This window comes from Simochromis diagramma, unplaced genomic scaffold (genome assembly GCF_900408965.1).
Source record: "Simochromis diagramma unplaced genomic scaffold, fSimDia1.1 OVJJ01000141.1, whole genome shotgun sequence".
Lineage (NCBI taxonomy): Eukaryota > Metazoa > Chordata > Actinopteri > Cichliformes > Cichlidae > Simochromis > Simochromis diagramma.
The window spans coordinates 872018-885677 of record NW_024387350.1 but is presented as its reverse complement, the minus strand read 5'-3'; the positions used below and the strand labels follow the sequence as shown (position 1 = coordinate 885677).

General features: G+C 39.9%; 1 protein-coding gene across 7 annotated transcripts; it reads right to left on the bottom strand.

Moving 5' to 3' along the window:
- Positions 1 to 3353: 3353 nt before the first annotated feature.
- Positions 3354 to 12632, bottom strand: LOC120718399 (zinc finger protein 180-like). 7 transcript variants are annotated; one of them, XM_040006949.1, is made up of 7 exons: positions 11346 to 12631; positions 11193 to 11265; positions 10776 to 10908; positions 9890 to 10553; positions 7159 to 7422; positions 5463 to 6035; positions 3354 to 4804 (listed from the first exon to the last, which is right to left on the bottom strand). In XM_040006949.1, exons 4-7 carry the CDS (start codon positions 10059 to 10061, stop codon positions 4149 to 4151), a joined length of 1665 nt encoding a protein of 554 aa, XP_039862883.1. In that variant the 5' UTR covers positions 10062 to 10553; positions 10776 to 10908; positions 11193 to 11265; positions 11346 to 12631; the 3' UTR covers positions 3354 to 4148. The 7 variants fall into 7 exon arrangements, with proteins under 7 accessions (XP_039862883.1, XP_039862884.1, XP_039862882.1 ...); XM_040006950.1 differs by having other exon boundaries at positions 10776 to 10901; XM_040006948.1 differs by having other exon boundaries at positions 9890 to 10074; positions 10472 to 10908; positions 11193 to 12632.
- Positions 12633 to 13660: the final 1028 nt, after the last annotated feature.

Sequence of the window (13660 nt, the reverse complement as noted above, 5' to 3'; positions counted from 1 at the left end):
CGCCATGGACGGCCAGTCATTCATCCTCGGCCCATCCCAACCGGCAGACTGTGTGTTCACTGTCTAGTAATGTTTGTTTAATGCAGGAGCATGTAGGGGTGGACCGCCTTTTTGTTTGATTACAGTTTTCTCCTGTTTTTGTTAGTTAGGGAGGTAAGTCGTTGTGGTTTGGTTTAATTCTTTTGAATAGGTAAGTTTGATTTATCCCTGAGATAGGCTCCCTTTTGTTTGTTATTTTGGCCTTAGGTTCACCCCGAAGTTATAATTCGCTCCCTTCCTTTGTTTCTAAGTTCACTCATTGTAAATAAATCACTGTCAAAAAGTATTAATTGCGTGATGTGCTGCTTTGGATCAGATGGGGATGGATCACTCTTATGTTATGGTCTTGCCACGCCTAGACAGACCATAACACTGTACTAACATTTATATACCTTATATATCATCAATATAAATCTGAATTTGTTCTTATGGCTGATAATCATGTGAGTTTACATTATACTACTCTTCATATTCAGCATGTTTGAAATCTGTCATCAGTCTGGTTAGTGGTTTTATTCTGTAGTTGCTGTAGTGGGTTGTCAAATTCTACTTGCTTCAAACGGCACATTTATAGGAAACAAGGAGATATGATGTATGACTTACCTTTGTTCTCGTCCTGGTTGCAAATAGAGTGCAAGTGTCAACCAAGAAAGGACAGTCCTGTCTCATCCTTTAACCAGCCACGACCTGCCCGTAAGTATACCTCTCCACTCAGAACAATATTACATGGGACAAATGCATCCCATCCTGTACAGGCAGCACAACCCATCATAACAGCTAAGGCAGCATGTGCATATTGCTGCTCACCTGAACACCACATTAGCAAGTGCCCTGAGTTTATTAACAAGACAAAGAATGACTCAGCCACCGATTGTGCAAGTTCCCCCACTTAAAATGATGACAGAGGTCAGTAATTTGCACCAGAGGTACACTTCAACTGTGAGAGACAGAATGTGAAAAAAATATCCATGAATTCACATGGTAGGATTTGTAAAGAATTTATTCGTAAATTAGGGTGGAAAATAAGTATTTGGTCACCTCAAACAAGGAAAATCTCTGGCTCTCACAGACCTGTAACGTCTTCTGTAAGAAGCTTTTCTGTCCCCCACTCGTTACCTGTATGAATGGCACCTGTTTGAACTCATCATCTGTATAAAAGACACCTGTCCACAGCCTCAAACAGTCAGACTCCAAACTCCGCCATGGCCAAGACCAAAGAGCTTTCGAAGGACACCAGGAAAAGTATTGTAGACCTGCACCAGACTGGGAAGAGTGAATCTACAATAGGCAAGCAGCTTGGTGTGAAAAAAATCAACTGTGGGCGCAATCATCAGAAAATGGAAGACATACAAGACCACTGATAATCTCCCTCGATCTGGGGCTCCACGCAAGATCTCATCCCGTGGGGTCAAAATGATCATGAGAACGGTCATGACAAAATGAATGACCAACAAAACATTTTTCTCCTTCATTTCTGTCAAACAAAGCTGTATGTAACGTGTCTCGTGGTTAGTATCATGGTTGCTAGGCAACGGAGGCTAGACCATCCCATTTCACAAGACTCGCACTTCCGGCCTTAGCGGTCTTTAAGTACGCGGCCCGTGAGGACTGGCTCACGGGTTGCAGACCCTGAATTGGGATACAGACTAGAAGCTATTGAGGCGCTTTTTGATGACGTCTTTCATGACGTCGACGTCTCGAGATCTGGCCATACCACGAAAAAACACTAAGGCTCTCAAGACTGCTAACATCTACAACCGATTGAAACTGCTAACTTGATTTTGGCTCTTGCAAACTTTTGTTTATTTATGTTCCCCTTAATTTATTTTATTTTTTGTAGTCACTTTTGTCTCACTGTCCTTGTCACTCTCTCTGTTCCTCATTGTACTACCACAATGTTATATTTTATGTGATTCCTGTTTTACTTGACTGTATGTCTAAAATGTGATAAATAAAGTTAAAAAAAAAAAATCTGGCCATACCACGTGACAAATTTATGAACGGGTTAGCGCGTTTGGCGTGACATTAAAATAGGGGGCAGTTACACTTTGTGGACTTTTGACTTTATTGTTTGTTTGTTTTTTAAACTTCTTTTTATCTAATGGAAATTGCAAGAAAGGTGTATTTTTGACCTGTCTGAGCATACTTATTAGGAGCTGATGTCTCCTAATAAGTTCTGCACATACTAATAAATACTTGTAAATACTTAGCTGTGTTGAACAATAAAATCTCAGCTCTGTTGCAGTATTAGAGAGACTTGCAGGAAAACAAGGAGACCAACCTGGCTAAAACCTTTAAAAATCACATGGTATGCTTGTATTATACAACTTTAATTTATATTTTAAATATGAGTAATTACAGACATCTCCAAATGAATATTGTATTTTTGTTTTATCATCAGCAGAGATGAATGATGTGGATGAGGCCTTGGTCAATATAATGATGGAGGATTCCCAGCCCTTTACTATTGAGGAGGACAAACAGTTCAGAAAGCTTAGAAAACTTTGAAACAAACACATCCTCCAACAACGCACACCCATATTTTGTTTTCAAATTCCATTGCAGTCATTTCACACCTTAAACCTTTGTATTCCTCGTTATTTATTGCAGTTTACTTTTATTTGTTCAATTGTTTACCAGAGTTCATCACACAACATAATAATAATTCTGTCGAGAGACCTACCTCGGCACTTGTGCTGGTGAAGCCAAAGGCAAGATATGCTTCATCATATTTTCTAGTCTTTGGCTTGGAAAGAAGTTGGTTTGGAAACATATTTGGCGATGCTTCAGCCTCTGCCTTGCATTTGTGTGGGAGCCCTGTCAGAAAACCTGTCCATTATGCTAGCAGTGTCCAAGCATTCTTTTTTTTTCTTTTTTTTTTATTCATGCCGCAGTCCCCCTGCAATGGCTCTGCGCCCCCAGGGGACACGCCCCCCACTTTGGAACCTCTGCCTTGTATGTAAAAATATCACATTTGTTGTATTTTTGTGCGCCTGACCAATCGCAACAGTTGGAGCAACGATGAAGAAACTTTCCTCAACTGTATTTGCGATGTATAGCTGCTGCTTTGGACGCTGTGTATCACTGGAATGATGTTTTACTCAGCCTGAGTCTTGAGTTTCGGTTATAATAAATGTCTGGCTTCCTGTTGTTATGAGATACTCTAGGGCTGTCAAACTCCAGGGCTCAAGGGACAGTGTCCTGCAGGTTTTAGATCTCACCCTGGGTCAACACACCTGAATCAAATGATTAGTTCATTACCAGGCCTCTGGAGAACTTCAAGACATGTTGAGGAGGTAATTTAGCCATTTAAATCAGCTGTGTTGGATCAAGGACACATCTAAAACCTGCAGGACACCGACCCTCGAGGCCTGGAGTTCAACACCTGCATGATAGTCGCACCAGAAGTGTCTGTGAGAATAACCAAGGCGTCCTATTCCTCTGCGGGGCAACCTGCATATGGCCAATAAAGCATTCATTCAGTTCAAGAGTTGGATGTCACTCAACTGTCAAGGAGAGCTGATGGTGCCAAAAACTGAATTATGTTATTTGCAAAGTGACTTTTATATATCATTTGTTTATCCAGCCAAAAAAACCTCACTGACTTTAAAAATGTATTTTTTAAGCACGAGCTGGCTGTAAACATATTTCAAGTGGCCAAAAAGGAGTGGATTGGTTATAATGTTGGTAAAATAATGCAAAGTCATAAAGACACTTTTACACTTTGTATATAACCCCTTTGCAAATCCTGCTCACTAAAGTCTATGGGTCGCATAGGGTCAAAAAAGTCGGATTTGATGCGCTTTTGCCTGCAGTGTGAACGTAGCCAAAGATTAGTTTCACATTTTCAGAAGTGAGTGACATCCTGGAATGAAGAAAGATGAAAAGATTTTGTTCAAAGTTTTATTTCATATAAAAGCTTTTTGTTCACAACAAACATATTTTCATTGATTATATTCATTAAAATTACATTTTATAAATCACAGAATCACAACAGAAGGATTTATCTTAATGTTAAGTGAGGTCACCAATAGACTGGTGGAGATTAGAACTCTTGACAAGCTGCCACTGCCTCTGCTTTCACTGCATTGAAATCACTCACAGCTGTCTCATGAATATTTCAACCAGTATGAATTCTTATGTGTTTCTTTAAGTGTGTTTTGACTGAATTTCTTTCCACAGGTTTTGCAAGAAAACGGCTTCTCACCTGTGTGAGTTCTTATGTGAGTTTTCAGTGTTGATTTCGAAATGAATTCCTTCCCACAGGTGCTACAAGGATGTGATTTCTTACCTGTGTGAATTTTCAAGCACTGAGTGAATTTTGTCCTACAGGTCCAACAACAGCAACATGATTTATTACGTGTGTGAACTCTCCGATGTGTAGTCAGATCGGATTCAGAGTTGAAAGTTTTTCCACAGCTGTCACATTTTAGAACATTTGTCTTTGTTTCAGTTTTACTCTGACTGTCTGACACAGGAGTGTTGTCTGCTCTCTGATTGTGACTTGTCTTTCTGTGATGTCTTCTCTGCTTCAGCTCCATGTTTCTAGTTGATCCTGAGTCCACATGCTGGCTTTCTACTTGATCTTGGTTCTCTGCTTCAGGAGAGCTGTGAGAAAGGAGCTGCTCACCGTTTAGTTTTTGTTCAGTCTCCTGCTTCAGTCCAAGCTGCTCTCCCTCCTGACTGCTGCAGAGCTCCTCCTGTTCCTGTTTAATGTGTAGAGGCTCTGGGTCCTCCTGGTCACAGACCTGCTCCTGTGTGGGGTCTGAAGAGACGAACGGAAAAAAATGATAGAAAAACGGGCGAAAATATTTTCTAAACACACATATTTATTTCAGTATCGAACAAAAAACTGGAACACGTCTTCAATTCTGGATACGTTAGCAGAGCCATTACAACTACAGTCGCTGCCAAACTGATCCAACTCTGGAGTCCAGCCACAGGATCATCCAAACCACACTTATCATAAAACATAAAACTATGCACCCATACTCAAGGACTGACCAGATTAAGGTCACAAATGTGAAAAGATTGTAAGAGTCAAAACATCAGTTTCTACATTTATTTAAATCAGTGCAGCGATTTGACTTCTGGTTAGTGAGCTCTACCACCCACACACTGCTACGACTCAAAGCTGTCTCACACTTTGGAAGCATGAATATTTCAAGCATTATGACTTTTTCTTATGTGTCTCTTTAAGTGTGTGCTCAGACTGAATTTCTTTCCACAGGTACTACAAGAATACGGTTTCTCACCTGTGTGAGTTCTTACGTGAGCTTGCAGTGTCCAGTTCTGACCGAATGTTTTTTTACAGGTACTACAAGAATACGGTTTCTCACCTGTGTGAGTTCTTGTATGTGTTTTCAGTGCTGATTTCCGACAGAAACTTTTCCCACAGGTGCTACAAGAAAACGGTTTCTCACCTGTGTGAGTTCTTGTATGTTTTTTCAGTGCTGATTTCTGACAGAAACTTTTCCCACAGGTGCTGCAAGAAAACGGCTTCTCACCTGTGTGAGTTCTTATGTGAGCTTCTAGTGCTGACTTTGAAACTAATTCCTTCCCACAGGTGCTACAAGGATGTGATTTCTTACCTGTGTGAAGTTTCAAGAACTGACAGAAGTTTGTCCTACAGGTCCAACAACAACAACATGATTTTTTACGTGTGTGAACTCTCCGATGTGTAGTCAGATCGGATTCAGAGTTGAACGTTTTTCCACAGTTGTCACATGTTAGAACATTTGTCTTTGTTTCAGTTTTACTCTGACTGTCTGATGCAGGAGTGTTGTCTACTCTCTGATCGTGACCTGTTTTATCTTCTTGGCTCTCTGTTTCAGGAGAGCTGTGAGAAAGGAGCTGCTCACTGCTTAGTTTTTGTTCAGTCTCCTGCTTCAGTCCAAGCTGCTCTCCCTCCTGACTGCTGCAGAGCTCCTCCTGTTCCTGTTTAATGTGTAGAGGCTCTGGGTCCTCCTGGTCACAGACCTGCTGCTGTGTGGGGTCTGAAGAGACAAACAGAGAAAAATGATAGAACAACAGGCGAAAATATTTTGTAAACTCTGAATATTCTCATTACTTTCACATTTCTCTGTGAAAATGACCTGAAATCCATTTTCTACTAATTAGCCACACACCAACACAAATCCCTATCCTAATAAGGACACACATATGATCTTTCTCTTAGTATTAAGGTATGAACACAAAGCCGAAAACACAAATTAAAAATGAAAACCAACAGAAAGAGACTTTAAAGTGGTCGTCATAGTGATTTTACTTTATAAACATGAACAGGTAGAAATGGAGGCTTCGGCCTGACTGCTTATCAGTTTGTTATCTGTTGAAGTTCAGGGTCTGGTTGCTGGGCTATTGTCTACAGTATAAAATATGTGCAAAGTATTTTAAAATATAGTGTAGTGGCAATTCCTTTTGTTTGACAAACCAAGCATCCCACAATTACAAATCCACAAGCTACTACTGCACTGAGATAATATTTTGTACGCAGGCAAAAGCAGTCCACTATCCATACTTGAAAGTTGCGTTTTTATGGCTTATTCGTCCAGTTTGGCAAGTAATAGCAAGATTCATTTTTTATTACTTCCTGCTGCTGCTTCGCCTGCTCTGGTAAAAAACAAAACAAAACAAAACAAAAAAAAAAAAAAACCCATAGGCCAGTGCATGCTGGTCCAATACCAGTCTCTATATTTATACAAACAAATGGCCCTACAGCTCTTACTGACTGACTTTAACAAGGTAAACACCAAAACCACACCAAACATTAAAACAAATATTAACCTACAAATAAAACTTGTAAATAAACCCCAAAATATAAGTCAACTAACAACAAACTTTAAACAAATTTTAAAATGAAAAAAATAAAGAACAAATAGCTCCAACATATAGGATACGGTACTGTACACACATACAGACTCAAGTCAGTTTCTTTGACTTATACCAAGTGGAGGTTTAATGTTACATGTTAAGAGAAAAGAGATGCATTCATGCTGATTGGACTTTTAATTCTTTCTGTGCTTCTAAAAAGGAAAAAAAAACCTGTAACCTGTGATTAGGATCCTACATGAGTCATATTCATTTTAATAATATAAAAGCAATAATAATTTTACATACCTATTCTATCCAACTTTAACTCTGGTTTCCAGATGGTCTCCAGCAGTGTGAGTCGCTCTTCATCAGTCCAGACAATAATGCCTTCAGCCTCCTGCTTCAGTCCAAGCTGCTCTCCCTCCTGACTGCTGCAGAGCTCCTCCTGTTCCTCTTTAATCTGTGGAGGCTCTGGGTCCTCCTGGTTCAGACTGGAGTTCCTCTCCTGGTTACAGACCTGCTGCTCATCCAGACCCTCCTCTTCCTCACAGACATGTTGTTGTGGGAGGTCTTGAGGAGAAAAGAAACACAATAAAAAGGTCATTAATGTGAAAAAATTATTTTTAAAAAGCACTTTGTGCGTTTGGCAGCCATCCTAAAAGGTTGCCCTCTTTAGTGGCCTCCACAGGAGATCATCTGCCTCCACCACACGATCTCTCTGCATGTCCTCCTTCACCACAGCCATGAACCTCCTCTGTGGCCTTTCCTCCTCTCTTACTGCCTCCTAACATGTCATCCCCCTCTCTGATTCTTTTGTCTCTGGCCAACAGTAACACAGTTTCCACCAACACCTTGTTGGCCAAAAGAACTCAAGGCTGTCGTTAACTGGGGCCCTGATCGATCCAGTACGGAGGTCAAATTCTTAATTATCCACATTTGGTGAAGATTTTACACCAGATATCCTTCATGACAAACCCCCCAAAGGGAATTTGTTTAAAGCAGTGATATTAAGAAAAGGGCTGTGAATCTACCGAAACACAGGGATGACCGTCTCAGCCAGTGTATTCAAGATAGTGGGTAATAGGGCTGGGCCCTATTACCCACGTTCACGCTAATACCGGTATAATGTTGGTCAACGATAGAAAAATGAAATATCGTGATAGAATATGGGTAAAACGCACATGCGCAGTGCCTTTGTTTTCCTACGCACACGGCGGAAAAAGCATGGCGGCGAAAGCGGATCGTTGAATGAAACGGATGAACCAGAATTGGTTTGTAAAAATGCTGCAACTTCAGTGGTGTGGAACTGGTTTAGCTTTCGTCTGTCAAAAACACAACAAAGCACTATGTTAGATTTGTATTGTTGATTGTCATTTATGCTTAGAAATATTTACTCGTATATGCTTAGAGTTTTACAATTAGTTGTAGATTGATAGAGGTTTGATCCTTAGTAGTCTGTGGAGACTCTGACCACACACACACACACACACACACACAGTACTCTTTGTGTATATGTCATATGTTAATGAACCTATGTATAATCATGTAACCACAATAAAAGGAGTGCTATGGGGAACCTGGCTGAGAGTCTGACGGAGGTCAAGTGGGTGGAACGACACTTGGCTCCAGGCAGGCCTCCGTCATGCATGAGCAACAAAGAACTTTGCCTACTCGTGTGTTGCTTTTTGCTGTGTAGTAAATTGTCTTGAACGTTCCAACGAATAGGTTTGTAGCTTAAACCTATCACACTATTTTTGGTAGAGCATGCTAGCAGGCTGTTGTTGTTACCGTGTTTTTGGAACATACGGCACACTTAAAATCAATCCTTTCGACAGCGCCCCTTATAATCCAATGGGCCTTATGTATGAATTCTGGTTGTGTTTACTGACCTCGAAACGATTTTATGTTGTACACGGCGCTCGAAAATCTGTCAAGTTTTAGCACGACTTTGCTAAGCTACGAAGCCGCACCGCTTGATGGATTGTCGGAGCATTACGGCTATCGTAGGCAGGAGCCTCGTGGAGTGATACGTACTGTGCTTCAACATAATATCACCGTATTGTGTGTGTATAACCTCTTTTTAAGTTTTGTGGATATTATACATGGTTATGCTGAGGATATGTCGGCTAATTTCCACTGGAAATGTCTTTTGGTTAAACTGTCAGCAAGGAATTTGCATTTGCACTCTTAAATTTTTATACAACTTTAATGCACTTAAAAAAAACAGCTGCTTGTTTAAGTGAAAATACACTGATGCTGTTTTTCTGCACTAATAAAGTTGTGGAGTTGTAAAGTATTTTGTCTAGTGTCAATTATATCGTCAGTTGGATCGTTATCGCAAATTTTCAAATGTATATTGTGATAAATATTTTTGGTCATATCACCCTGCTCTAGTGACATTCCACAAACCAACCAATTCTCCTATTTCTAATGGATTCATTACATTGAATCAGTTTGTTAGAAGACACTAATAAATGTGAATGAGAACAATGTTCTTTTTTCTTATTAAATAAATTGAAAAGATGACTGAGTGTACCTTTAAATAAAGAATTATTTCCACTTCTGGTAACAACTTGTTAAATGTGTATTGTATATCTGAGATCTACCTTTATCTTTACTGCTCTGTCTCAGTGCTTGGAGAGGAAAACTGACACTTGATGAACTCAGTGGAATCTGTTCGACAAACACTTTAAATAAATGAATCAAAATATGTCAATCAAAAAAGGAGCTTTCGTTAACTATATTTAAATTTAACTGCAGAAAACTTCGGTCAACATATTTAATCATTTATTGTAATCTGGTTTTGTGCAATGATATAAACTAGTTTAGATTTATTCTGGATATTCTCACCACGGCTGAGGGTAGTGTTATTCCACCTAATCTATCAGTGACCATGGACCTGCACCAGTCCAACATAGTCCATCACTGGACACTGACCCACAGCACTGATAAATACCCAGTTTAACATCTTCTAGTAAAGTCAGTCACACTGAAGAATCTGAGCTTGAACAGCACAGAGTTAAAAACATGTCCATACCTATGATGTGTGAGTTTCTGTCGGGTTTCCGGCTGATATCCAGCAGTCTGTGCTGACGGTTGATCTCCTCCTCATACTGGACGATGGTTTTTTGAACCTCTGAGAAGATTTCCTCACCAACAGCAGTTAGTCTCTCCTTGATGAACTCTCTCAGATACTGAGCTGAACTCATTGCTGCTTCACAACTGAAATATTTTCATATAAGATCACCAAACTAAAATCCTCGGCTAAGTGCAAATCAAACATGAAGCTTACGTCGTCTAAGCTAGCGGTTCCCGCTTTTCGAGTCACGTGATCAATCCTCAACCGTCCCATAGGGCCGCGGTCTTTATATTTACATGTTGGTCACATTATACAGACAGATAATAAAAGACTGTTAGACTTTGTAAGTTGAGTCTTTTTATGGTGCGTGATAATCCTTTTCATTAAGTATTTTCAGCTGTTTGTCGCTCCTCTGCGCTTTAGTGATTCTTCTTGTCGTGTCTATGCTTGTCCACCAGGTGTCCCCCTCGTTTCAGCTCTGTGTGACAGTTTTCTACAACCATGATGAAGAAGAGTTTGTTTTTCAGTCTCTGTACTCACTTTAATGTTTACTGCTGGTTCAGTTGTGTGTAAGGATTTTCTCACATTTGAAGTCAATCACACAGAGCTCAACATGAAGTTCCTGCTAACACAAAATAAAGTGAGTGACATCCTGGAATGAAGAAAGAGTTTATTTCATATAAAAGCTTTAATAGTGTAACCGAGGACAAGGGATGAGTAAACGGGGCAAAGAAATAAATTGATCGTTTATTTATTACATGAGTTAGACATAATAATTCCCAGTCATTTCCAGACAGGACTTACAACACATCCTGCTGATATCCCAGCTGCACATGAGACTTACCACACAAACTGTGCGAAAATAACAACGCTGCAACCCGTCACACCCCGCTTAGCGACACTGCAATCGTGGCACACACTGCAAACAAGTCGGGTCTCAGCGCAGCTGGGAATCAGTGCTATGCATGGCCTGTGATCTGGGAGAAAAAGGGAAGTGGCACAAACAATTAAACAAAAAAAAAACAAAAGGGAGGTTAGTCCGCCCTTGCACAACTTACTCTCAATCAATAACCGCCTTTACAGCTGGACGGACTAACCAAAACAAAATTACAAATCAATCAAAAGAACGAAAAAAAGGACAGCAGAGACAGCACAGCTGAAAAACAAACAACATTATCAATTAAAATATTACCCAATAAAATAGCAATTTTATAAAACCATTCAAAATCATGAAGCTAAAACAAACACTCAATATACCTACAATATTGATCAGTTTCCCTGCGCGCAGTCGATCTAGGGCTTGATCAATTCTTCTATTAAAATTCGTGGTCACACTAAAAAAGTCCAATGACACATTAAAAATAGGCACATGCAATAGCAAACGATCCAAACAAAAATGGCAAAAGTCTCTTACCGACAGTATACCCACTCGCACCTGAGTGAATTAATTGCCTCTGGTTTTTTCCACAGAAGAGCGCTGACTTCACCCCACACACCCACTACCTTTTCACAGCTCTTCAGCCAATCACCTGGCAGAGAGCAACAAACTGCCAGGTGACACTTGTTACAATAGAATCTTTGAAATGAAATTTTTGTAGTCAGAATGACAACAACGGTGGAAAAATGCATCATATGTTGAGGGAGATTAGCACACTTGACAAGTTGCCACTGCCTCTGCTTTCACTGCATTGAAATCAGTCATGAAACACGCTTAATGTGCAACAAGGACCATCATTTGCAAATACACAGCTATACTTACAAATTTTATATGAGAAAATCTATCAGGGGAGACACAGCTGGCTTTGCAAGAGGTAGAGCAGGTCATCTGTTAATCACAAGGATGGTGGTTCAATCCCCAACCAGTCTGCATGTTTGCGCCATTCCATTTATGATGAAACAACTAATCATGGCACACACCTGTTGCATGTACATTCACCCCTGTTTGTTTTGCTATGTTTAAACAACTCCTCAGGTTGTGTCACTAGGAGGCAGTGTATAAAAGCACAACAGACTTCCCCATTTACACCTCTGGCAAGACAAGGTCAAACTTTCTGCCTCTGCTCAGTCTCAGTTTGTCATTTGGTTTTTCTAACAGTGAGGCAAATTGTGTAGCAGTACATCTGAAATTTAAGCATGAAACAATATCAGTGCGTGTGTGTTTGTGAAAGTTGTGTGTGAATGTTAGAAAGTACTTACATAGGAACAGCATAGAAAAAAAAAGCTTGCTTGAGTGGGTGAATGGGGCAAGTTGTAAAAAGCACTTTGAGCGCTCAGAGTGGAAAAGCGCAAACTTTAAACTGGATCTAAAAATAAGACTTGATTGCCTCTAATAAATGAGGCTAAGCTGCTCCAGACACTTTGAGTTCTTATGCTCTCTGGTGCAGACTCGGTGCTGTTTAAAGGTTTGAGATATAAAGGCAGAATTCCAACATCACTTCTTGATTCTCTTATCAAATCTCCTTGGCTCTGCTTTGAGAGTCACCACTATCACCAAGCAGCAAATCAAATCAAATACATTGTGCCGATTAATTACATGCTGTCAGGTCAAATGTTTATGCATGTTGGACGCATTTCCCTTCATTCTTGTGATCAGTGTTGGGGTCATTACTCAGAAAAATAATGTCATTTAAATATTACACAGAACATTTTTCTTACAAGTAAAGCAGTACATTACTTAACTTCTCCCAGGAGAAAGTAATTTGTTACACTTCTCATTACATTACTTTCAGTGTTGGGGAGTAATGGAATACATGTACCAGTGTTACGTATTTAAAATACAGAATATGAGTAACTGTATTCCGTTACAGTTACCGTTTAAAAGGGTGGTATTCAGAATTCAGTTACTTTGTTGAAATAAATGGATTACACAGGGTCTTTTCCTGTTTCATATGTTAGTCTCTACCCTCTCTATTTTTGGTAATTCCATGGTGGTGGAAACCAAACAAAACACGCATTAAGAGGCTGTATGCCTGTGTCTCAATCTCGTGGCTCATGTCACCTCTACTTGTGGCCCTCATAATGACCTGATGAAATATTTTTACAAATTATTATTCAAAAAATATTTAATTTTGATTTTTAATTGAAGGCAATAGGCAGAGTGTTACAGGCAATGCTCTAAAGAATGTGGCCTCATGGGTAGTGTAGTCCATGCTGAGGGAGAATGGACTGCCATACCCGTTATGTGTCTGTGAGCGAGGGAGGGAGAAAAAGGAGTTGTCACCGAGCAGAAACGGGAGATGGAAGCATGTAAATATCATAATAACCACTGCAGCCAAGAAGAGAGCCTGACAAGCCCAGTTGTAAGTAAGCTATTAAGACTCGACTGTACGCTGCGCTCGTGTTTTTTTCTCTCGAGACAATAAGTTCTTTTGGAGCAGCCTTTCAACGCCTCTCTCTGTCTCGCTGGGCAAAGTTGACCCAAACAAGTAAAGATAGTTTTCGGCCTGACACGGAAGTCGACCTATTAGCCAGAGGTCCCTTTACTACGGTTCGGAGCTGCGGACCTGTTTATATACGCACGGAATAGTTTTCTATACGAGATCACTGCAAAAAGTGCAGGCTTACCTAATGTCCACCCTACTGTTACTCATTTTATATTAGGATTTAAAAATCTAGTTGGTATTGGTATAACGAGTAACCTTCAGTAATAGTAAAAAAAAAAAAAAATTTAAAAAAAAAAAAAAAAAAAAAAAAAATCACACAGCAAGAGTACATTCATGTAGTTGTAAA